The 24,580-nt window shown below is 41.5% G+C and overlaps 2 protein-coding genes across 6 annotated transcripts in view; both read right to left on the bottom strand.

The window, feature by feature from the left end:
• LOC118395568 (neurotrophin receptor-interacting factor homolog) overlaps positions 1–24,580 on the bottom strand; it is a 384,346-nt gene that overhangs the window by 351,092 nt on the left and 8,674 nt on the right. The gene's annotated exons all lie outside the window — the stretch shown is intronic.
• LOC127905929 (gastrula zinc finger protein 5-1-like) lies at positions 14,757–24,460 on the bottom strand. Of its 3 annotated transcripts, none has more exons than XM_035789397.2 (3): positions 24,033–24,460; positions 22,788–22,918; positions 14,757–16,351 (listed from the first exon to the last, which is right to left on the bottom strand). In XM_035789397.2, exons 1-3 carry the CDS (start codon positions 24,295–24,297, stop codon positions 15,074–15,076), a joined length of 1,674 nt encoding a protein of 557 aa, XP_035645290.1. In that variant the 5' UTR covers positions 24,298–24,460; the 3' UTR covers positions 14,757–15,073. The 3 variants fall into 3 exon arrangements, with proteins under 3 accessions (XP_035645290.1, XP_035645293.1, XP_035645292.1); XM_035789400.2 differs by having other exon boundaries at positions 23,961–24,107; XM_035789399.2 differs by having other exon boundaries at positions 23,949–24,081.

The raw sequence follows: 24,580 nt of genomic DNA, 5'->3' as shown, positions 1-24,580 counted from the left end.
CTGTGCAATTCGTTCATTTTGGTAGCACATCCCATATTTGAATATCAGCTATTTTTGCCTACTATTCAGTGATGTAAAAAATATATAAATTGTAAAGTACATATACCCCCAAAAACTACTTAATTTGAAGTACTTTACAACTTTACTCTTTTACTTCAGAACATTACTAAATAAAAGTATGTAATTTTTACTCAATACATTTTTCCCGTTTTTAGAGACTTTTACTGGGTGACTTTCACTTGAGTCATTTTCTATTAAGGTATCTTTACTTCTACTCGGGTATGACAATTGGGTACTTTTTCCACCACTGCTACTATTTATAGGTGACGCGATAAACAATGGACATTATGCGAGAATTCTATACTGAATAAAAATATAAAAAACGCAACATGCAACAATTTCAAAGATTTTACAGTTCATATAAGGAAATCAGTAAATTTAAATAATTCATTCGGCTCTAATCTATGGATTTCACATGACTGGGAATAAAGATACACATCTGTCGGTCTCTGATCTGCAGAGGCTGTACTGTGCAATCCGGGAATTTTGTGATGGATGGTTTTATTATTTCAAGTGTAAACTACCAGAATTCAGTGGCTACAGACATACAAATTGATAAAAGCTAAATACCTGTGAATTTAAAATGTGTCCCATCTATCTTGCTGTGCAGGTGGCTAGCAGGAAGCTCACTGTCTCAGCCTAGGCTAATTATTTGCTGGAAATGGTGCAGTTTACCCTCCCATCACTGTATTAACTCATATAGACACACCATAACATTACAATGTAACCCAACTCAGGTGTAGCCCTACCTTAGAAGTAAACTGTGTTTTTATACTAGTATTGCAACCTTCTACATTCAGACTTATTGAGAAATGTGTGTCTGTGTTAGGCTGTGTGTGTGGGTGGGGAAGTTTGTGTCTGTGTGGGCTGTGTATGCAGGTGGCACGGCACAGCTTTGGGCATATTATTGGGCACTCTGGTCCTGGATGGCAGGCAGCTTTGCCCCAGTGATGTACTGGGCCGTACGCACTACCCTCCGAAGAGCCTTGCGGTCAGAGGCGGAGCAATTGCCGTACCAGGCAGTGATGCAACCGCTCAGGATGCTCTTGATGTTGCAGCTGTAGAACCTTTTGAGGATCTCAGGACCCATGCGAAATCTTTTTCATTTCCTGAGGGGGAATAGGCTTTGTCGTGCCCTCCTCACGACTGTCTGTGTGTGTTTGGACCAATCTAGTTTGTTGTTGATGTGGACACCAAGGAATTTGAAGCTCTCAACCTGCTCCACTACAGCCCCGTCGATGAGAATGGGGACATGCTCGGTGCTCCTTTTCCTGTAGTCCACATTCATCTCCTTAGTCTTGATTACGTTGAGGGATAGGTTGTTGCTCTGGCACCACCCAGCCAGGTCTCTGACCTCCTCCCTAGGCTGTCTCATTGTTGTCGGTGATCAGGCCTACCATTGTTGTGTCGTCAGCAAACTTAATGATGGTGTTGGAGTCGTGCCTGGCCATGCAGTCGTGGGTGAACATCCCTGGGGAGCTCCAGTGTTGAGGCTAAGCGTGGCAGATGTGTTGCTACCTACCCTCACCACCTGGGGGCAGCCTGTCAGGAAGTCCAGGATCCAGAGGGAGGTGTTTAGTCCCAGGATCCTTAGCTTGGTGATGAGCTTTAAGGGTACTATGGTGTTGAATGCTGAGCTGTAGTCAATGAACAGCATTCTCACATAGGTGTTCCTTTTGTCCAGGTGTGAAAGGGCAGTGTGGAGTGCAATAGAGATTTCATCATCTGTGGATCTGTTTTGGCGGTATGCAAATTGGAATGGGTCTTGGGTTTCTGGGATAATGGTGTTGATGTGAGCCATTACCAGCCTTTCAAAGCACTTAATGGCTACAGGCGTGAGTGCTACAGCGTGAGTGCTACGGGCGTGAGTGCTACGGGTTAGTAAGGAATTCCCCACACCTGGTTGTCTAGGCCTTAATTTAAACCCATGGACTAGGAATTTACCTTTTTCAATTACTTTGAAAATAGGACATTCTAGCAATGATAACTCCTATCCTCATGAAATAAAGTGTTCTGTGTTCCTGAGAAGCTTCTTGATAACATGGAATACAAAGTATAACACCAGAAACAGTTTCATTTTGACCTCTAACACTCTACTATCTAGAACGCAATAAAGGGTATTCGGAAAAATGGCCATTGACTCTGCAATAATATTTTTTCTTTCTTTTAACCAAGCAGGTCAATTTAAGGTCAAATAAATAAAATATTACAAGATAGCTTAATAATCAGGGTAAGTATTGTATACTATCCAAAAACGGACTAAGACCCAATTCTGGGTAACACATCTGAACAACATGCCCAGAAAATAACCGAACAACAGGCACCTGCGCCTTCTCCAAAAAAGTACCTCTTGCCATTCCTCTGTATCGGTCGAGGATCTTGACACTACTGGGACGACTGGTGAGGACGCGCTCGCGTATTGTCCTCTCTGCGCGCTCCCGTGACACCTTCAGTTCCAGTAGCTGTAGTTTCCTCCGCAATCCCCTGTTTTCTTTCTGGCTTTGAGACATTTCCAAACGAAACACTGCATAGTCGTCGTCTACGAGTTTACAGATCTCTGCCACGGCTGCATTCGCTAGCACCTCCATAATCGAGGCTATTTGAGTGTGAAAAACCATATCGTTAGCCATTGTTTACAAGTATCGTTAGCAGCTAGCTGGCGTTACCTAGAAAACATCAACAAAGTCCCGTCTCCAAACGCGAATTAAAGACTACCCGAGTTAAGTACGTGTTGTTTTGCAGTTAAAATGAATCGCATTGAGTTTCAGGGTGTTAATAAATGTCTAAAAAATAAAAACGCTAACGTGGAAATGGTTCTTGATCACTACTCACTTCCGCTTATTACTTATTTAAGTTTGTATTGACGCAACCAACTGAAAGGTGCATACACCGCCACCTACTGTACTGGAGTGTGAGACCGTCCTCAATTATTCTCTTCACTAAACCTGAGCTGTGTTCGAATACTCATACTAACCGTACTATTTGTGACGTGAATTGAGTATATAGTATGCTTTTTGGTCATAGTGTGGATATAGTTTATATGCAAAAAGTTATCGGATGACATACTAAATTTGACAAAAATGGGCGTGGCTTCACATCGTTTTCAGATTTGAAGAAAATGGCGAAAAATATAAATTGAGCAATTCAATGTAATGACTTTTCAAATAAGTTACGTTACAGGTTATGTTAGCTACACTATTCTTACACACCGCGTTGAATTACAGTAACCGGTATGTTAGCTAGGTACCTAACGTTAGTTGGCTACTAATACATTGAACTTGCCAGGCAGTATTATTAACTATCTGCTATCTAACTACCCAACGTTTATTGACTTGATTATTCACATTGTTCTTAGCTAAGTGGTATATTCGTTTCAATCGACATTGTACACCTCTTTAAGGAATACCTAGGATAGGATAAGTAATCCTTCTCACCCCCCTAAAAGATTTAGATGCACTATTGTAAAGTGGCTGTTCCACTGGATGTCATAAGGTGAATGCACCAATTTGTAAATCGCTCTGGATAAGAGCGTCTGCTAAATGACTTAAATGTAAATGTAAATGTTCATTCTGGCTATCTACTCCGATTTCAAGCAGAATAACTGATGAGTGAGAGTGAGGTGTTCTCTGTTTCATTTGTTTCTGGAAGTAGCTAGCCAACATTAGCTAGTAAACTTGGGTGCTTGACTACTGTTGAACGCTCGGATCAACACGACTCCTCGGCCAGATCATGCTCCGAATTTATGAACTGACAACACTCTGGATTTACAAACGCCCTGACCGCACTCTGGCACTCCAGATTGAATTTACAAACACAACCCAAAATCATAAAATGTTTAGCTAGTTATGTGTTATGCTAGCAAGAGGTTGCATAGCAACAGCATCAACTTCCGGTAGACAGGCAAAGCTCTAGTAAACTCAACTGAAATGACAGTTCGTTTACAGTATACTAAAATTAATGAATAGCATACAGTATGTAGTATATAGTCATTAAGTATGTATTATACAGTATTTTAGTATGGATATTCAAATACAGATCTGGATTTATTTCTTGTAAAAATATGTTTTTAACTTGAATCCCTTTTCTCCCCAATTTCATGGTATCCAATTGGTAGTTACAGTCTCGTCTCATCACTGCAACTCCCGTACGGACTCAGGAGAGGCGAAGGTCTAGAGCCGTGCGTCCTCCGAAACACAACCCAGACAAGCCGCACTGCTTCTTGACACAATGATCGCTTAACCTGGAAGCCAGCCGCACCAACGTGTCGGGCCTGGCCCGGCACATGAGTCGCTAGTGCGCGATAGGACAAGAACATCCCTGCCGGCCAAACCCTTACCTAACCCGGCCGACGCTGGGCTAATTGTGCGCCACCCCATGGGTCGCGGCCGGCTGCGACAGAGCCTGGACTCGAACCAGAATCTCTAGTGCTCCAGCTAGCGATGCAGTGCCTTAGACCCTCCCATACAGATTTCTTTGAAAAAATGTCTTCCCTTACTATTCATCCCATTGCCTCTGCCAGCAATGTAACCCATTTTCCCTATTCAATATGTAAATTTCTCTAATTAACTGCACCTGTATATCCACAATATTATTTTTCACTGCTTTCTTTGCTATTATATCTACTATATAATTTTAACTAACTCCTGTATGAGTAGGAATGCAACAAAACTGAACAACAGCGTCATTACTTCTACAAATGAATCCTCTCATTCTGATTTTCCAGATCTTAAACTACACAAAACTGATGCAGAGTCCAAACAAATTACTACTCTTGGTTGCATCTCCTCTATCCATTGCAATACAACAATCACAACCATTTCTGTTGAATATACAAATAAATTACTTTATTTTCTTCAATCAGGCTAAGATCAACATATGGTCTTGTATAAAACCACAGTGGCACATGTCCTATTGTCACAGATGGCTCTATAAAAAAGGTCCCCGTGTCTATATTCATCAAACCCCTTTCTGAATCTCAGGGGCTCCCTCTTTTGATATTATTCATATTCCCAGCAGTCTTCCAATACTGCCAGCGTAGTATCTACATGTTATCAACCTCTTAAGGATTTTCACCTAAAATGAGATACCCAAATCTGACTGCCTGTAGCTCAGGACCTGAAGCAAGGATATGCATATTCGTGATACCATTTGAAATGGAAACACTTTGAAGTTTGTGGAAATGTTACATTAATGTAGGAGAATATAACACATCTGGTAAAACAAGTTTTTTGTTTTGTTTGTACCATCATCTTTGAAATGCAAGAGAAAAGCCATCATGTATTATTCCAGCCCAGGCACAATTTAGATTTTGGCCACTAGATGGCAGCAGTGTATGTGCAAAGTTTTAGATTGATCCAATGAACCATTGCATTTGTTCAACATTTTGTATCAAGAATGCCCAAATGTGCATAATTGGTTTATTAATACATTTAAGTTCATAACTGCACTCTCCTCAAACTATAGCATGGTAATCTTTCACTGTAATAAATCTACTGTAAATAGGACAGTGCAGTTAGATTAACAAGAATTTAAGCTTTCTGCCAATATCAGATATGTCCAGAGAAATGTTCTTGTTACTTACAACCTCATGCTAATTACATTAGCCTACATTAGCTCAGCCTCTACAGGACCCACCGATCCTGTAGAGGTTAACTCGTCTAAGGGATAGTGGTATTTCTCAACAATCTACTTGTAAAGCCTCTACCGGTGTAGTTTTAAAAAGGCACCATCATACATACTGCGTGCCCTCGCTTGCATCAAAGTGCAACAGCAATGTAATAACCACTGAACCATATACAAAGCACCCATAGTTAGACGATCTGATCAAAGTTTGATAAATATTCACTAAAGATTAGCGTTAGCGATGACTGGAAGTCTATGGGTATCTACTAGCGGATACAGATAGCGCAATGACTGGAGGTCTATGGGTAACGCTAATTTGCATTGGTTCGCAAAACTACCTCTAACTTCCTTCATACTGAACAGAGACATAGAAATGGTATCCACAAGTTCCTCTGATGCTGGGGAAGTAGATAAAGTGCCCCATAGCTGAACTCCGGAAGTATCCCTTTATCCTTAAAGGAAAACTCCACCCAAAAATGATATTTTGGTATTTGCTTTATTAGTCCATTGTTGACATAGTCCTAAAATATTTTGCCTGTCAGCAATCAAAATGATCAAGTTTTGTAACTTTCAAAATACAGAAATCATCCCTGTATGATGCATTTTGCAAACATAAGAATCTCTGGAATAACTATCCAATGTTAGCTAAATGTTCTTTAAAATGGACAATTCTGTGAAATGTCTGTTGGAAGTTTTAAATTGACACAATACCTGTTAGCAATGGTATCAGCTAGAGATGACATGCAGGAGCTTGCAGGGATTTGTAGTTTTGCATGTCTACTTTGATGCTAATTAGCATTTTCGAATCAGAGTAAATAGAGCCGAATATATTGACAAAAGTTACCTTGTCTGAGAGAAATGTACATGGTTATCATGCCAGGGGAATCCTACACTGGAAGCCCTTAATTTAAGTGTTTCTAAAATGGTGGGAAATGGGAAAAATGGTGGAAAAACAATTGGAACCATTTCCCTGTTTGATCTCTAGGTTTTATGGGTATTATGACACCTCCACTTTGGGGCTCTATAGTCTCAAGGCTTAAAAATCCTTATTTAGCTCGTCTCCTCCCCATCATCTACACTGATTGAAGTGGATTTAACATGTGACATCAATAAGGGATCATAGCTTTCACCTGGTCAGTTGCATTGAAAGAGCAGGTGTTCCCAATGTTTTGTACACTCAGTGTGCTTTTTCTGCTGATGTAGCCAAATGTATCTCCTCTCTGAGAACCTCTTTCTGCATGCGTACAGGCGAGTAGTCTTTCTCCAGTGTGGACCTTCAGGTGCATCTTCAAACGGGTACTGGCGGGAGAACCTCTTCTTAAACTGGGGGCAGCTGTAGGAATGCTCCATGTAGACCCTCTGGTGCTTCGTCAGGGTGCCAGCCTCAAATCCAATTCAATTGTATTTGTCACATGCGTCGAATACTAAAGGTGTTGACCTTACAGTGAAACGCTTACTTACAAGCCCTTAAACAACAATACTGTTAAGAAAAATAAGTGTGCTGCCATCCTGTTAGAAGGTAACAGATTATTTTATTACAATGGTTAAATTGGATTTTTATTGTGTTCAATGGTGTTATTTGCCCCCTAGTGGCGCTTTCTGGTACTTAGAAAGTCAACGCAAACGGAAGTTCAGAATTTGTTTTGCACGCATAGAAGCAGCTACAAACAACGCTACAGTGCAGGTCTTCCAATGTAGTTATTTCTTGTCACGCTTCAGCCTTGGAAAAATATTTGTTTGTAAGTTCGATTCAAGCATTTAGCTAATGATGATAATCTTGTTATTGATATAGTTTCTTACATATCAATGTTGGTTGCATTTACTCAATTGCAATGCCTTTTGTGTATGTCGTTTGCTGTATTACTTTGCTCATGCGTCATGCAAACGAATTGTAAAATATACAATACTGTAGTTTTGTTACTGTTTTTAGTGTAATATGCTTTGTTATTCTACATAGATGGTTATACATTATTAGAGTAATGAAAGGAGCAATCACCATATGGTTAACAATTAGCTATATGGTTTGGCATCATGCCAGATGCATGGTACCTTAGCGCGTGCTTTGTATTTATGCAACTTCAAATGTTTAATGTACAGCTACAGTATGTCGGTGTGAATTGAACACTAAAGTATATTATTTTCTGTATTTTGCAGTTTCACAACATAAACGTTTCAATATATTCATTCAAGAAAAGTCACGCCTTGGGAGTTTTATTGAAGACTTAGTTGTTAGCTATCTGTCTAGTTTTGCATGGGAACGCAACTCAAGGGCAGAATAATAAGAGTTAAGAAAATATTTACTAAATAAACTTACCTTACAACCTTATTCTAAAAATGACTACAGATATTTTTCCCTCAATCCACACAATACCCCATAATGAGAAAGAAAAAAACTGTTTTTTATATCACATTTACATAAGTATTCATAACCCTTTACTCAGTACTTTGTTTAAAGCACCTTTGTTAGCGATTGCAGCATCGACTCGTATTGGGTATGACACTACAAGCTTGGCACACCTGTATTTGGGGAGTTTCTCCCATTATTCTCTGCAGATCCTCTCAAGCTTTGTCCTGTCTCAAGCGTTGCTGCACAGCAATTTTCAGATCTCTCCAGAGATGTTAGATTGGGTTCAAGTCCGGGCTCTGGCTGGGACACTCAAGGACATTCAGAGACATGTCCCGAAGCCACTCCAGCGTTGTCTTGGTTGTGTGCTTAGGGTCGTTGTCCTGTTGGAAGGTGAACCTTCGCCCCAGTCTCAGGTCCTGAGTGCCCTGAAGCAGGTTTTCATCAAGGATCGCTCTGCACTTTGCTCTGTTCATCTTTGCCTCGATCCTGACTAATCTCCCATTCCCTGCCGCTAAAAAACATGCCCACAGCATGATGCTGCCACCAACATGCTTCATCGTAAAGATGGTGCCAGATTTCCTCCAGAGGTGATGCTTGGCATTCAGGCCAAAGAGTTCAATCTTGGTTTCATTAGGCCAGAGAGTCCTTTAGGTGCCTTTTGGCAAACTCCAAGCAGGCTGTCATGTGCCTTTTACTGAGGAGTGGCTTCTGTCTGGCCACTCTACCATAAAGGCCTCATTGGTGAAGTGCTGCAAAGATGGTTGCCCTTCTGGAAGGTTCTCCCATCTCCACAGAGGAATTCTGGAGTGACCATTGGGTTCTTGGTCCCCTTCATGGTCAAGGCCCTTCTCCCCCTGATTGCTCTGGCCGGGTCGCCCAGCTCTAGGAAGATTCTTGGCGGTTCCAAACTTCTTCCAGTTAAGAATGATGGAGGCCACTGTGTTCTTGGGGACCTTCAATGCTGCAGACATTTTCCTACCCTTCTCCAGATTTACGCCAACACAATTCTGTCTCGGAGCTCTACGGACAATTCCTTCGACATCATGGCTTGGTTTTTGCTCTGACGTGCACTGTCAACCGTGGGACCTTATATAAACAGATGCGTGCCTTTCCAAATCATGTCCAATCAACTGAATTGACCACAGGTGGACATCAATCAAGTTGTAGAAACGTCTCAAGGATGATCAATGGAAACAGGATGCATCTGAGCTCAATTTCGAGTCTCATAGCAAAGGGTCTGAATACTTAAAAAAATTAAAAACAGATACCTTATTTACATATTTAATCAATTTTAGAATAAAGTTGTAATGTAACATAATGTGGAAAAAGGGAAGGGGTCAGAATACTTTCCGAAGGCACCATATACATGACTGGGAATACAGATTTGCATCTGTTGGTCACAGATACCTTTAAAAAAAGTAGGGGTGTTTGGATGAGAACCAGTCGGTATCTGCTGTGATCACCATTTGCCTAATGCAGCGCGACACATCTCCTTTGCATAGAGTTGATCAGGCTGTTGATTGTGGCCCGTGGAACGTTGCCCCCCTCTTCAAAGGCTGTGTGAAGTTGCTGGATATTGGCGGGAACTGAGTACTTATGTAAATACGGTATGTTTTTTATTTGTAATAAATTAGCAAACTTTTCTAAACCTGTTTTCGCTTAGTCATTATGGGGAATTGTGTGTAGATTGAGAGCTTTAAAAAAAATATATATATATATATATATATTTTAGAATAAGGCTGTAACGTAACAAAAATGTGGAAAAAGGGAAGGGGTCTGAATACTTTCCAAATGTACACTGTACGTACGGGCAACTGTGGGGACGAGGTCATCGATCAAGCTGCTCCAAGGAGTTGGATAGTTTTGACTTTTCAACAGCAGCAGCTTACTTTCAGCAGGGCAAGATCCGCCGCAAACGCACGTACAATTAGGCTAGCAGTTCTGCTGCCGACCTAAGCAAGATCAACATATGCCTTCCCTGTGTCATGTATAATATAAAGAAAGATTCGTAATGGATTGAGACTATAGTAGAGTAATGTGTATCATGCGCAATTGGTGCATTTCAGTTGAGCTTATTCAGTAGCACTTGGAAACGAAACATCGACGCCAACAATACCCATCGGAGAGTTACAATGTTGCAATCACTAGGCACACAACTACCTACAGTAGGAAACAGAGTTGTTATCAATAAGCCACATATCACACGACACGAGTCATGACCATAGTTAAAATGAAAATAAAAACATTATCATCCAGTAGAACTGTTTTGTTATTCATAAGGCCTAATGAAAATTAGCTGTGTTTTGATATTTATTAATTAAATATTCACACAAATTGCTTATAAAGCAAGATTATTTGAAAATTATTTTATACACATACTCTATTTTGAAGTCTTATTACCGTGTAGGCGACTTGTTCTAAATCTTTTTTTTTAATTTAAAAACAATTATATTAACTTGTGATTTTTAGCAGGGATGAAGACGGGCCATGTTTTGCTTTTCAATAAACCTGTCATGTTGGTATAAGAACATCATTCTACTTTATTACAACTTTACAGGTTAACATGCTGACCACACCGCTTGCGTTACAAAATAAATGTACACATACATGTTATTCAATCATTGAACCCACCGAGTGCCTGTGTGGCCAGGCGCTAAAATAGATTGTGACCCTGCAAGTCTGGCCTCTCCCATCTCCTCATTGGTTTCTAAGAACATATACCCACATGCCATCTCCTCATTGGTGTTTAGGAGCATATACCCATGTGGGTGATTGAAAGATGAACTGAAGACCACACTCCAGTTGGTTGTGGTAATGCACCTTAAAGTTGGTTGCCAACCACCATATAAAGTCCAAAGAAGAAGAAGCCTGAAAGAGAAGAGTGTACTATTAACAAACTGTTTACCCTTTTATCTGTGGATTAATTGTCTTAGTAGAGGACCTTGTGCATTTCAGGTAAAGGAACAACCCAATGTTTATATCCCAGAACAAATTAGCTAGCAACAGCAAGCTAGCTAGCTAGGTAAATTGCCATAAATGTTTAATGCTTTTCAACCTGTCCCCAAATTAATATAATTAGTTCAGAGTTTGTTTGACATTTAAACCTGTGTGTCCTGATCGTGTCTGGTGTGGGGGTACAACATCAACATGCACATCTGGATTGGTCAGCATGTACGATTCATTAAAATCATGTCAATGTGATTTTGAGGTCCAACGCCCCAATGCGTTACGAATACAATGCATATGGATGTCCGGTAAATTAAAATCTTGCTGGTCACGTTGTCCGGCGCCAAACGGAAACCCTGGACCAGAACCCCCCTCAGAGTATACCAAAGGTGTGACTAAGTCACTACGATTCGAGTCACAAAGAAGTCTCAAGTCACAAAGTAAAACAGGTTGAGTCAAGTCCAAGTCGTGCATTCTAAGAGCAACTCGCATCACCAGTTATTTGAAGTCAAGTTTAATAAACATAAATACATTTTAAATACACCAAATACGCATACACTGAACAAAATATATAAATGCAACTTGTAAAGTGTTAGCCCCATGTTTCATGAGCTAAAATAAAATATCCCAGAAATTGTCCATACACAGAAAAGGTAATTTCTCAAAAATGTTGGCCACAAATTGATTTAGATCCCTGATAGTGAGCTTTTCTCCTATGCCAAGATAATCCATGCACTGGACAGGTATGGCATCTCATGAAGTTGATTAAACATCATGTTCATTACACAGGTGCACCTTGTGCTGGGGACAAAAGGCCACACTAAAATGTGAAGTTGTGTCACACAACACAATGCTGCAGATGTCTCAAGTTGAGGGAGTATGCAATTGGCATGCTGACTGCAGGAATATCTACCAGAGCTATTGCCAGATAATTTTATGTTAATTTCTTTACCATAAGCCACCTCCAACGTTGTTTTAGAGAATTTGTCAGTACATCCAACCGGCCTCACAACCACAGACTACGTGTATGGCGTCGTGCTGATGTCAACGCTGTGAACTGAGTGCCCAATGGTGGCGGTGAGGTTATGGTATGGGCATGCTTAAGCTACGGATAATGAACACAATTTAATTTTATCGATGGTAATTTGAATACACAGAGACACCGTGACGAGATCCCGAGGCCCATTGTTGTGCCATTCATCCGCCGCCATCACCTCATGATAATGCACAGCCCCATGTTACTATATCTGTACACAATTCCTGGAAGCTGAAAATGTCTCAGTTCTTCCATGGCCTGCATACTCACCAGACATGTCATCCACTTAGCCCTGTTTGGAATGCTCTGGATCAACGTGTACGACAGCGTGTTCCAGTTCCCACCAATATCCAGCAACTTCGCACAGCCATTGAAGAAGAGTGGGACAACATTCCACAGGCCACAATCAACAGCCTGATCAACTCTATGCAAGGGCGATGTGTCGCTCTGCATGAGGCAAATGGTGGTCACAGCAGATACCGACTGGTTCTCATCCATTTTGTTTTTAAGGTATCTGCGACCAACAGATGCATATCTGTATTCCCAGTCATGTATATATATTTTTTGTTGTTGATGTTTTAACGATCTCAGTCCAGCTTTAAACTTACTCTTGAATGTTGTAATAGTAGAACTCACTAATGTGCAATTTTTTCGAAATTGGGTAGTGCATCATCAGTTCCTCTCGTCATGTTAGTCATTGCATACCATAGAGAGATGTATAACTTGTCAAAAATGTCCAGATCAATTAGCCCATGTCAGCTAATGTTTTTTTTTTAATGTATTTTTTTTTTGCCCATTCAAGCTCCTGTTTAACCCAATCAAAGCTCTTCTGTCCTGGCACCCCAATGGTGGAACCAGCTTTCCCTTGCAACTAGGAGCTCCTGCTAAATTACAAAAATGTAATGTCTCAACAAAAATCTGCATGAACTTCATAAACTGCATTCATTCTGTCAATAAAGGTGTCTTGGGAAAAATGTCAATAGTTGAATGGAAGTAATTAAACTGGCACTATATAGCCTACACAGTACACACACAATATCTAACAGACTTTTTAGGCTTATATATGCGTTATATAGTGCCTTCAGAAAGTATTCATACCCCTCGACTTATTCCACATTTTGTTGTGTTTCAGTTGGAGTTCAAAACGGATTCAAAAATGAATAATTCCCCTCACCCATCTACAGACAATACCCCATAATAAAAGTGAAAACATGTTTAGACATTTTAGCTAATTTATTGAAAATTAAATACAGAAATTGACATAAGTATTCACACCCGAGTCAATACTTTGTAGAAGCACCTTTGGTATGCGATTACAGCTGTGAGTCTTTCTGGGTAAGTCTCTAAGAGCTCTCCACACCTGGATTGTGCACATTTTTCCATTATTCTTTAAAACAATTATTCAAGCTCTGTCAAATTGGTTGTTGATCATCGCTAGACAACAATTTCCAGGTCTTGCCTTAGATTTTCAAGTAGATTTAAGTCAAAATTGTAACTCGGCCACTCAGGAACATCCAATGTCATCTTGGTAAGCATCTCCAGTATATATTTGGCCTTTTGTTTTAGGTTATTGTCCTGTTGAAAGGTGAATGTCTCCATGTCTGTTGGAAAGTAGACAACCAGATTTTCCTGTAGGATTTCACCTGCCTTTGCCGATGACAAGCATACACCTAACATGATGTAGCCACCACCATGTTTGAAAATATAAAGAGTTGTACTCAGTGATGTGTTTGTCTTGATTACAAAGTGTTATGTTTGGGGCAAACTTAATTTCTTTGCTACATTTTTTTTGCAGTTTTACTTTAGTGCCTTATTGCAAACAGGATGCATGTTTTTGAATATTTGTATTCTGTACAGGCTTCCTTCTTTTCACTCTGTCAATTAGGTTATTGTGGAGTAATTACAATGTTCTATCACAGCCATTAAACTCTGTTTTAAAGTCACCATTGGGCCTCCCGAGATTCTGAATTCTGGGTCCAAGTCCAGGCTCTGTCACAGCCGGTAGACCCATGGGGTGGTGCACAATTGGCCCAGCGTCGTCCGGGTTAGGGGGGGGGGATCCTTGTCCCAAGGACTCTTGTGGCGGGCCGGGCGCAGTGCACCCTGACACGGTCACCAGGTGCATCCCGTTTCCTCCGACACATTGGTGCGGCTGGCTTCTGGGTTAATTGAGCATCGTGTCAAGAAGCAGCGCGGCTTGGTTGGTTGTGTTTGAGGATGCACGGCTCTCGACCTTCGCCTCTCCCGAGTCCGTATGGGAGTTGCAGTGATGAGACAACTGGATACCACGAAAAAGGGTCAAAGTAAAAAAATAAAGTCAACATTTGTCTCTTGGTGAAATTCCTGAACGGTTTCCTTCCTCTCCGGCAACTGAGTTAGAAAGGACATCTGTATCTTTGTAGTGACAGGGTGTATTGATACACCATCCAAAGTGTAATTAATAACGTCACCATGCTCAAAGGGATATTCAATGTCTGCTTTTTATTTTTACCCATCTACCAATAGTTGCCCTTCTTTGCGAGGCATTGGAAAACCTCCCTGGTGTTTGCGGTTGAATCAGTGTTTGAAATTCATTGCTCGACTGAGAGACCTTACAGATAATTGTATGTGTGGGGTACAGAGATGAGGTAGTCATTCAAATTTCATGTTAAACACTATTATTGCACACAGAGTGAGTCCATGCAACTTGTTTAGAACATTTTTACTCCTGAACTTATTTTGGCTTGCCATAACAAAGGGGTTGAATACTTTTCAGCTTATCATTTATTATTTACATTTGTAAAAAGACAAACAATTTAATCAATTTTAAATTCAGGCTGTATCACAACAACATTTGGAGAAAGTCAAGTAATGTGAATACTTTCTGAAAGCATTGTATATCACACAATGTCTGGATGCAATATTCTACCCAGGAATATCCAACAATGAAATATGTTACTCTCATTATTCCGAATGCATTTGTGGATTTTCAGCTGACAGTAAAAAAATCATCTTTGACTTTAATCTAAACCTTAGAAGCTATCGAGCAGAATGGTTACATTCTATATATATGTATATATATGTTATACAGAGGAATGTTTTTTCTGCTGGTGTGTCCTTAGGTAGCTCCTCTCTGAGAACTTCTTCCCACAGTGCATACAGGTGAACGGCCTCTCTCCCTCGTGGACCTTCAGGTGCATCTTCAGGTTGCCAGCCAGGGCAAAGCGCATGTGACACTGGGTACAGCTGAAAGGTTTCTCACCTGTGTGGACCCTCTGGTGCCTCTTCAGGTCACCAGCCTGGGAGAACCTCTTCTCACACTGGGGGCAGCTGAAGGGTTTCTCCCCTGTGTGGACCCTCTGGTGCCTCTTCAGGTGGTCCTGGCGGGAGAACCTCTTCTCACACTGGGTACAATTGAAGGGATTCTCCCCTGTGTGGACCCTCTGGTGGATCTCCACCTTCTGGAGGCAGCTGAAGCCTTTGTTACAGAACATGCAGAGGAACCGTTTCTCTTTACTATTGCCTGATGTGGCTCCCCCTCCCTGAGTCTGGGCTCTAGCACTGTCGTTGGAGTTAAATACCTGATCGAAAAAGATGCGGCCATGTGAATCGGAAGGTGCCATCGACGTGGACACTGGGTCGCGATCCCTGAGAGCGTGCGAAGGGGAGTGGATTGCGACATTTAGACTGGTCTCTAACCCATCCCTGCAGTCTAAGAAGTCACTGGTGTTGCCCTGCGAGTATCCTTTCCATATAGGAGTCTCGTTTGCATTACATGTCAGAGGAGCGTCGCCTTCCATTTTCACTTCATCTATCACTATAACCTCCCCTTTCTTATCTAGGCACCCTTCAGAGTATACTCTACTACTGTATGGATTCCAGTCCCCTCTAGACAGATCAGTCTGTGACTCTAATACCAAGGGCATAATGCCAGGGTCCATCTCTGTCGTATAAGAACGAGACAGATCATTAACAGTCTCTAATGCATCACTTGAGTCTTGATGGGAATGAACTGTCCTTGGGCTCGAGTTTTCATAAAGTAAATATTTTGAGTCAGGAGCAGGAGAACAGCCTAGTCTCCCCAGCAACAGTCTCTCTGGGTCTGATCCGTGGTCAGATCCTGTGTGTAAGAGGCTGTGTGTCTCGGTGTCTGTCTCTGACTTGAGGATGACCTCCGTGATGCTGGGTCGGGTCCTGGGCTGGGGCGTGGTGGCAAGGTCCACCACGGCTACAGGGGGCGCCACTCCAGCCGCTGCTCCAGTCTGAATGTCTCTGCTGTTTTGTGGGTCCTCCTCTCCTTCAGTCTTCTCCTGCTTGACCAAAGACGATGCTCCAGGACCTACAGCCTCTGCATCCGCAGGCTGACACAAGAGAGAAGATGATTATTATCGGTAAAGGAGTTCAATTCAAATAACAATGTCATAGGGAAGTCTCATGTAAGCAAATTGGGATATCCCACATACATATATTCTAGGATTCATCCGATAGTATTGAGCAGCGAGTTGTGCCGGGAAAATAATTCCGGGGCCCTTAGTATTTCCTGATCTGGTAACCTAACCAGGTAAAAGTCAGGACTTTATACAGCCTGGGGTGATTAATCTATAGTAAAAAGGTTTAATATGGGCTTTTGCAACAGCTAAATGGGGATCCTAATAAAATACATGGTTTGAAAAGAGGATAAACATGGTTGGACAATAAGACTCACAAGACTGCGCTTGTTTTATGCAGGTTTGAATCACGTAGTCCTGCCCTATGCAACTGTCAGCTATTGTGTTTGATTAATTCCAGTTAATAATTTGATTGAAAAAGTCTAGGTAGCCTAGTCAGCCCAAGTTTGAATATAAACCAAATCTGATCCCATTCACATTTTCTCACTAACAAATGGGCTACAGATACACAATGTTACCACTTTGTTTACCCTGGCCAGAGCGACAGGGAGCATAGTAGGCTAGACTATGCAGCTGCGGTTTTCAGTAGCCTACAGTTGATCAGACTGAGAAACTGTGTCGTCTCCAAGCAATACCGCATGTCAGATAGCTAGTGTTTAGGTGTATATGCTGCCACATTTATGTAAGAGTTTTTGATGGTGTCTAAATAAATAAATACCGTGGGAATGTGGAGAGCACACATTGATTTCAGTGAATCTGATTGGTAGAAACACTCAGACTGCAGCAGCACTCTGATGTTGACAGAGAAATTGTGAGAGAGTTGACAAATCTGTGTATGAGGGCTGTCAATTTTATATAATGCCTGCCACAAGAAGTTAGTCATTCTTGAATGCGCATTATGCATGATTCTGGTTAAATTGGTAACATAAGGGACATTTTAATAGACACTCTTGAAAGCCAGATCAGTGATTACTGCAACAAAAAAAGCAGGTTCAACTATTTTGATAAAACAATATATTATTTGTGGGCCTTATGGTTGTAGAAGGCTTATATTTATCTTAGGTATAATTTCTGAATTCGTTAGATTTTTTTGAGTGCTTAACATCCAGCGTATTTGGCCATTAAATTGTACAACAAAGCTTATTTAGAGAAAACCTTTTTAAAAATGAGATACAGTGCAGTCGGAAAGTATTCTGACCACTTTACTTTTTCCACATTGTTACAATATATCCTTATTCTAAAATGGATTAAATCAAATGAAAAACGAATTAAATCTACACACAATACCCCATAATTATGAAGTGAAAACAGGTGATACATTTTTGGTAATTTATATTTAAAAAACATTTAAAATACCTTATTAATAGAAGTATTCAGACCCTTCGCTATAGAGACTCTAAATTGAGCTCAGGTGCATCCTGTTTCCATTGATCATCCTTGAGATGTTTCTACAACTTGACTGGAGTCCACCTGTGGTAAATGCAATTGATGGGACATGATTTGGGAAGGCACACCCATGTCTATATAAGGTCCCACAGTTGACAGTGCACGTCAGAGCAAAAACCAAGCCATGAAGTTGAAGGAATTGTCCGTAGAGCTCCGAGAAAGGATTGTGTCGAGGCACAGATCTGCTGTCTGCAGCATTGAAGGTCCCCAAGAACACAGTGGCCTCCATCATTCTTAAATGGAAGAAGTTTGGAACTACAAAGACACTTCCTAGAGCTGGCTGCCCAGCCAAACTGAACAATCGAGGGAAAAGGGCCTTTGTCAGGGAGGTGCCCAAGAACCTGATGGTGCGGTGCATCTGACAAGAGCTCCAGAGTTCCTCTGTGGAGAAGGGAGAACCTGCAGCGCTCCACCAATCAGGCCTTTATGGTAAAGTGGCCAGCCGGAAGCCACTCTTCAGTAAAAGGCACATAACAGTCCGCTTGGAGTTTGCCAGAACACACTTAATGACTCTTGGACCATGAGATTCTCTGGTCTGATGAAACCAAGATTGAACTCTTTGGCCTGAATGCAAAGCATCACGTCTGGAGGACACCTGCCACCATCCCTACGGTGAAGCATGGTTGCGGCAGCATCATGCTGTGGGGATGTTTTTCTGCGGCAGGGACTGGGAGACTAGTCAGGATTGAGGGAAAGATGAACGGAGCAAAGTACAGAGATCCTTGATGAAGTCCTGAGCGCTCTGGAGCAGGTTCTCAGACTGGGGCAGAGGCTCATCTTCCAACAGGACAACAACCCTAAGCACAGCGAAGACGCAAAGGGGTTGCTCTGGAACAAGTCTCTGAATGTCCTTGAGTGGCCCAGCCAGAGCCCAGACTTAAACCAGATCTAACATCTATAGAGACCTGAAAACAGCTGTGCAGAGACACTACCCATCCAACCTGTCAGAGCTTGTAAGGATGTGCATAGAGGAATGGGAGAAACTCCCCAAATACAGATGTGCCATGCCTGTAGCATCATACCAAAGAAGACTCAAGGCTGTAATTGCTGCTATAGGTGCTTCAACAGTATTAAGTAAAGGGTCTGAATACCTATGTAAAATGAGACATTTACGGTGTTTTTAAACTCATAAATGTCAGAAAACTCGTTTTTGCTTTGTCTTTATGGGGTATTATGTGTAGCTTTATGAGGTGGAAAATAACAAATAAATCAATTTTAGAATAAGGATGTAATGTAACAAAATGTGGAAAAAGTGAAGTGGTCTGAATATTTTCTGAATGCACAGTATATCGCAAATCGGCCCTTTAAGTTTGAAAAAAAATTTGATATGATTTTTAAGCCATATCGCCCAGCCATAGGTGGAATCCTATTACACCAGCTCCAACGCTTGTCGTATGTGGCAGGGCTTGCAGACAATAACAGATTACAAAGGGAATCTCAGCCGTGAGATTCCCAGTGTGATGCAGCACTCCCAAATGAGTGAAACGCCTTTTATGCTAGCTTCGAGGAATACAACACCGAGTCTTGCGTGAAAGCCCCTGTTGTTCCGGATGACTGTGTGACCCTGCGACTGAACACCTTACCTCTGCAACTGGATCCTGGACTTCCTGCCAGGCCAGCCACAAGTGGTGAGGGTAGGCAACAACACCTCCGCCACGCTGACTCTCAAAACCGGGGCCCCTCAGCAGAGCTCTACACTGACCTTTTTTACAAGGAGCACGTGAGCCTAAGATGAAAAAATATTTGCTGTAACAAGCAGTTCTCTTTGTAGTAATGATGCAGGCATGACAAGTCATGAACCTGCAGGGCTCGACATTAACACTTGTTTTTTTACTTGTCCCGGACAAAAGGACAAGTCAGACAAGACAACTCATTTACATTTTTCCGAATGGACAAGTAAAAATAAACACACAAAAACACAATATCAAACAATTACTCCGATCAGAGGCCAACATTGGAATAATATTCACATTTATTTCTCATGTTAAAATGTAGGTGATATGCATGTTGGTTACAGCCTCATGTCCAAATCAATGCAGACATGAGGAGCCAGAAATTGTAGCCGTTCGAATGGACAACAATAAGTGGGTCTGTCCAGGTGCTGTTGGCTGTGCCTCTGTACTACATGGACATTGTTGGCGCACCCCCTTGGGTTTGTGCCGTAGGGGGAGATCTTTGTGGGCTATGCTCGGCCTTGTCTCAGGATGGTAAGTTGGTGGTTGAAGATATCCTTCCAGTGGTGTGGGGGCTGTGCTTTGACAAAGTGGGCGGGGTTATATCCTGCCTGTTTGGCCCTATCGTCGGACGGGGCCACAGTGTCTCCCGACCCCTCCTGTCTCAGCCTCCAGTTTTTATGCTGCAATAGTTTGTGTCAGGGGGCTAAGGTCAGTCTGTTATATCTGTAGTATTTCTCCTGTCTTATCCGGTGTCTTGTGCGAAATTAAGTACGCTCTCTAGTTCTCTCTCTCCCGAAGGACCTGAACCCTAAGACCATGCATGCCTCAGGACTACCTGGCCTGATGACTCTTTGCTGTCCCCAGTCCACCTGGTCGTGCTGCTGTTCCAGTTTCAACTGTTCTGCCTGTGGCTATGAAGCCCTGACCTGTTCACCGGACGTGCTACCTGTCACAGACTTGCTGTTTTCAACTCTCTAGAGACAGCAGGGGCGGTAGAGATACTCTGAATGATTGGCTATGAAAAGCCAACTGACATTTACTACTGGGGTGCTGACCTGTTGCACCCTCTACAACCACTGTGATTATTATAAGTAGAGCCGGCTGGTCATCTATGAACATTTTAACATCTTTGCCGTGTTCTGTTATAATCTCCACCCTGCACAGCCAGAAGAGGACTGGCCACCCCTCATAGCCTGGTTCCTCTCTCTGTTTCTTCCTAGGTTCTGGCCTTTCTAGGGAGTTTTTCCTAGCCAACGTGCTTCTACACCTGTATTGCTTGCTGTTTGGGGTTTTAGGCCGGGTTTCTGTACAGCACTTTATGACATGAGCTGATGTAAGAATGACTTTATAAATACATTTAATTGATTGATTGACAGACATTGGCTTACCCAAACTACAACTCATGCTCCGTTTATTTATTGGCTTCCTGGTAAGATCCTAATTTGATAAAGCCATAAAAAGCATTGTTTTTGTCACAGAAGGCTGCTGAGGGAAGGACGGCTCATAATAATGGCTGGAACGGAGCGAATGGAATGGCATCAAATACATGGAAACCATATGTTTATTTTTTTTATATATACACTTTCCCCCCTACCCTTATTAGAGTAAACTAATGGACAACAATCATTCTACTTACAGCTACTTCGTTCACATCTACAGTACCTGTAATTAAATAATTACACATATAATCCTAATTTCTTCTTTCTTCAAGTGCTAGATTATCACTCACAGCGGCCAATCCACCGGTCATTCTGAGCTTAACTCCAACCCTTCGATATCCACAGATTAACCCATCTTTCCCATTTCCTTTTGCAATACATCCCTCTATTTTACTATGATGTCTTACAAGGGTCTTCAACCTCCCTATTTGTAACATTTCTACCGATCATTCCCTAACAATAAATAGCTTACCCAACAGTATAATGATATTTCCTATTGACTGATGATTTTTTAGATCCTGCAACAACAGTTTGTTAGGGTTTTAGTCCAGAGAAATTAATTAAATAGCCACTTCTAAATAGTTAGTTAAATAATTATCCACAGTGACCCTATATGCACTGACTATGCGAACGTGTCTCAAACTAGGGGTCGTGAATTAAAAATGAGGTCGCAAGAGAAACTATGAAATAAAATAAGCTTGGTTTATAGAACCCGGGTTACGTTAGTCGGGTTACGTTTGTAACCTCCGGTAGCCGCGGTTGTAATAAACTGAGCGGTTTCCTTCCTACAAATAAAATGTGGCTCGATATTTTATATGGTTTAAGCTACAAAATATTATGACCTCCATCACTGAAAGATAAGACTCAGGAATACATATGTGTTTCTCTCAATAAATGCCCACAAGTCTCATTAGAACAGAGTGGACTAGACCAGTCACTAAATCAGACTGGTGGAGAAAGGACATCAATGATGATGTTCTTTTCTACACAGAAGATCATACAAAATGATCGCCTGATGATTTTCTGAACTTCCCAATACCTTTCTGATCCCTTATCGAGGTCACTAGTTAAGGTATCGTGGCTTTCACCTGGTCAGTCCATGTCATGGAAAGAGCAGGTGTTCTTAATGCATTTTAGAGCCCGCTACCCCCGTCGCCCCATGAATGGTTTTGACCACTAACGTTTAAAAAGATATGTTTTGCATGGCCCGGTGCTGCGGGTGAGCAGGATTTGCAACCATTCCACTGATTCTAAATAGAAATCTCTACCCACCCTGGGGACCGGGCCAACCAAAACGAATACACGCTCCAAACCATACACTAGGCTATCCATATTACCAGATCTTCTATTCTTTCTATTTCTATGGTGGATTTGCAGCTGCGATTTAGATAATGCATTGATGTATAGCTAGTTAGCTGAAACGTCAGAGAGAACAAAGAATATAGCTATTTGATCATGTCTGTGTGTATATCCAAATATTAATGTCGTCTGGAATCCTATATGGTTTAACTGGAATTATCAACAGGCAAGAATCAGACAAACGGCAACCCTCAACAGCTCGTATAGGCACGGTTTAGCTGAGATTCAACTGTTTACAGGTAGTCTTTCTGAAATAATTATTTTCACCTAATAGTATGCCTGTTAACCAAAATGGTGCTCACATAACTTTCCTGTGTCAGTCTGAGGTGGAACCTAAAATGAGAACTTCCTCTCTAGGACAGGAATGACTCAAAATAGGTGCGATAACTTATTTTGAGGTGGGCCTTTAATAGCGGAGTGAAGGCTTTCTGAAATGGACGGGGCACATTTGATGTACTGTAATGTTTTATGTTACACTATGACACGAACCTCTATCACGATAACATGCTGGGTTGAGGTTCCAGTCTCCTCATTTATAGTTACGGGTTGGTCATCTCTCCACGGATTGAGTCCCGCTGGCTTCACAAAGCTCCTGTGGCCTACAGTGAAATGTTCTTCACCTGAGAGAGTGAATGGAGGAAAGGGGTGGTTCAGTTAGATACTGTGTGCTCAGTGCTATATTGTACACTATTGACACTGTCTACAATTGGCAAGGATGCAAGGTAACAGTTCTCATAATTTTTTTGATATCCTAATTTATTGCTGGATTCTTTTCCATGCACCACTTTTTTTTTTATTGAGTATGACAATAGGAAATTGGTTAGAAGCTGGTTAGAATATGATACTGTCTTTGTCTGAAATCCAGCTTGCCTACTACTTACTTAAACTGCATACTGTGTACTAATCGTATAACATAGTACTTTTTTTTTTTAAATACAGTAAGCAACAAATACCAACATACAAGGCTAATCCATTTTTCTACATAAGATGTGTGTCGATTCTGCCTGCACTCGGTCGAGGGTCGAGCATCCCGGATGGGTGACGCCATCTGACGTAAGGCAGAGGCTCATTGTGCTTTCAAGACAACTGGGAATTCGGAAATAACCGAGGTCAAATAATGACGAAAGTGATCTCCAGGTCGGAGCTCTAGAAAGACGACTTAATTTCCGACATGCAATTTCCAGTCAGAGCGAGTTTTTTTCCCGAGTTCCCAGTTGTTTTGAATGCAGAGAAGTTGGAAGTCGGAGATGTACTTGTTCCGAGTTGTTTTGAACCCGGCATAATACAGAGAACGCGTCATCTAATTGCGATGTTTCCCGCCAATCGTTAGTTTAGTAACTCATCCATATCAGCTGTTGTCAAACACACGTGAGTCTTACTCGAAAGTGAACATTGATTTATACTAGACGAAAAGCCGACATTAGTATAACATACTGGCACCCAAAGCTTACTCAATTTTCGAAAATTCACATACTATAACAATATTTAGGCATACCTAAAAGGCCTATTATTTAGAACGAAAATATAGGTATTAGGACAAAGCAATTCTGTTGGTGGAAGAATATTTTTCTTAATTGACCTTCCTGGTAAAATACAAACATTGTACAAGATGGATATCAGACAAGTATTACATACTATCCAAAAACTGACCAAGTTCCAAACCTGGGTAACATATCTGAACACGAGGGGAACGAGGCGACAGGCCGCGCAGCCTCCGCATTCAGCAAAATGTACCTCTTGCCATTCCTCTGTATCCGTCGAGGATCTTGACACTATTGGGACGACTCGCGAGGACGCGCTCCCGTGACACCTTCAGTTCCAGAAGCTGTAGTTTCCTCCGCAATGCCCTGTTTTCTTTCTGGCTTTGAGACATTTCCAAACGAAACACTGCATAGTCGTCGTCTACGAGTTTACATATCTCTGTAACGGCTGCATTCGCTAGCACCTCCATAATGGAGGCTATCTGAGTGTGAAAAACCACACCGTCACAGTTTGCCATTGTTAGCTAACACGAATTAAACACAAACTGGGGTAACGTTAAGTATGTGATGCTGTGCAGTTAAATTAACAATGTTCCACTGTGTTAATAAATGTCTAAATAACAAAAACCTTAACGTGGAAATTGTTATTGGTCACTTCCGTTTGTTTGGCGTCATAGCTTAAAGGGTGTGGTTAAATGAAAAGGTTGTGCGCGCTGTTCTGTGAATTACGGTACAGTTTATTACGTTACACATCAAATCTCTTATGATCTGTATCTTTCAAGACGATAGGAGAAATTGATA

The sequence above is a fragment of the Oncorhynchus keta genome, chromosome 16, assembly GCF_023373465.1.
Source record: "Oncorhynchus keta strain PuntledgeMale-10-30-2019 chromosome 16, Oket_V2, whole genome shotgun sequence".
Lineage (NCBI taxonomy): Eukaryota > Metazoa > Chordata > Actinopteri > Salmoniformes > Salmonidae > Oncorhynchus > Oncorhynchus keta.
The sequence above is the reverse complement of the archived record's forward strand: the minus strand, read 5'-3'. Positions and strand labels throughout refer to the sequence as shown.

What these genes read in the sequence shown, in the direction of transcription:
- LOC127905929 (XM_035789397.2), bottom strand. Translation starts at nt 24,297, where the DNA reads ATGGCAAACTGTGACGGTGTGGTTTTTCACACTCAGATAGCCTCCATT. An exon ending in ATACAGAGGAATGGCAAGAG is followed by an intron (nt 22,919 to 24,032) that starts GTACATTTTGCT and finishes TCACTCTCTCAG; the next exon opens with GTGAAGAACATTTCACTGTA. An exon ending in AGCATGTTATCGTGATAGAG is followed by an intron (nt 16,352 to 22,787) that starts GTTCGTGTCATA and finishes CTCTTGTGTCAG; the next exon opens with CCTGCGGATGCAGAGGCTGT.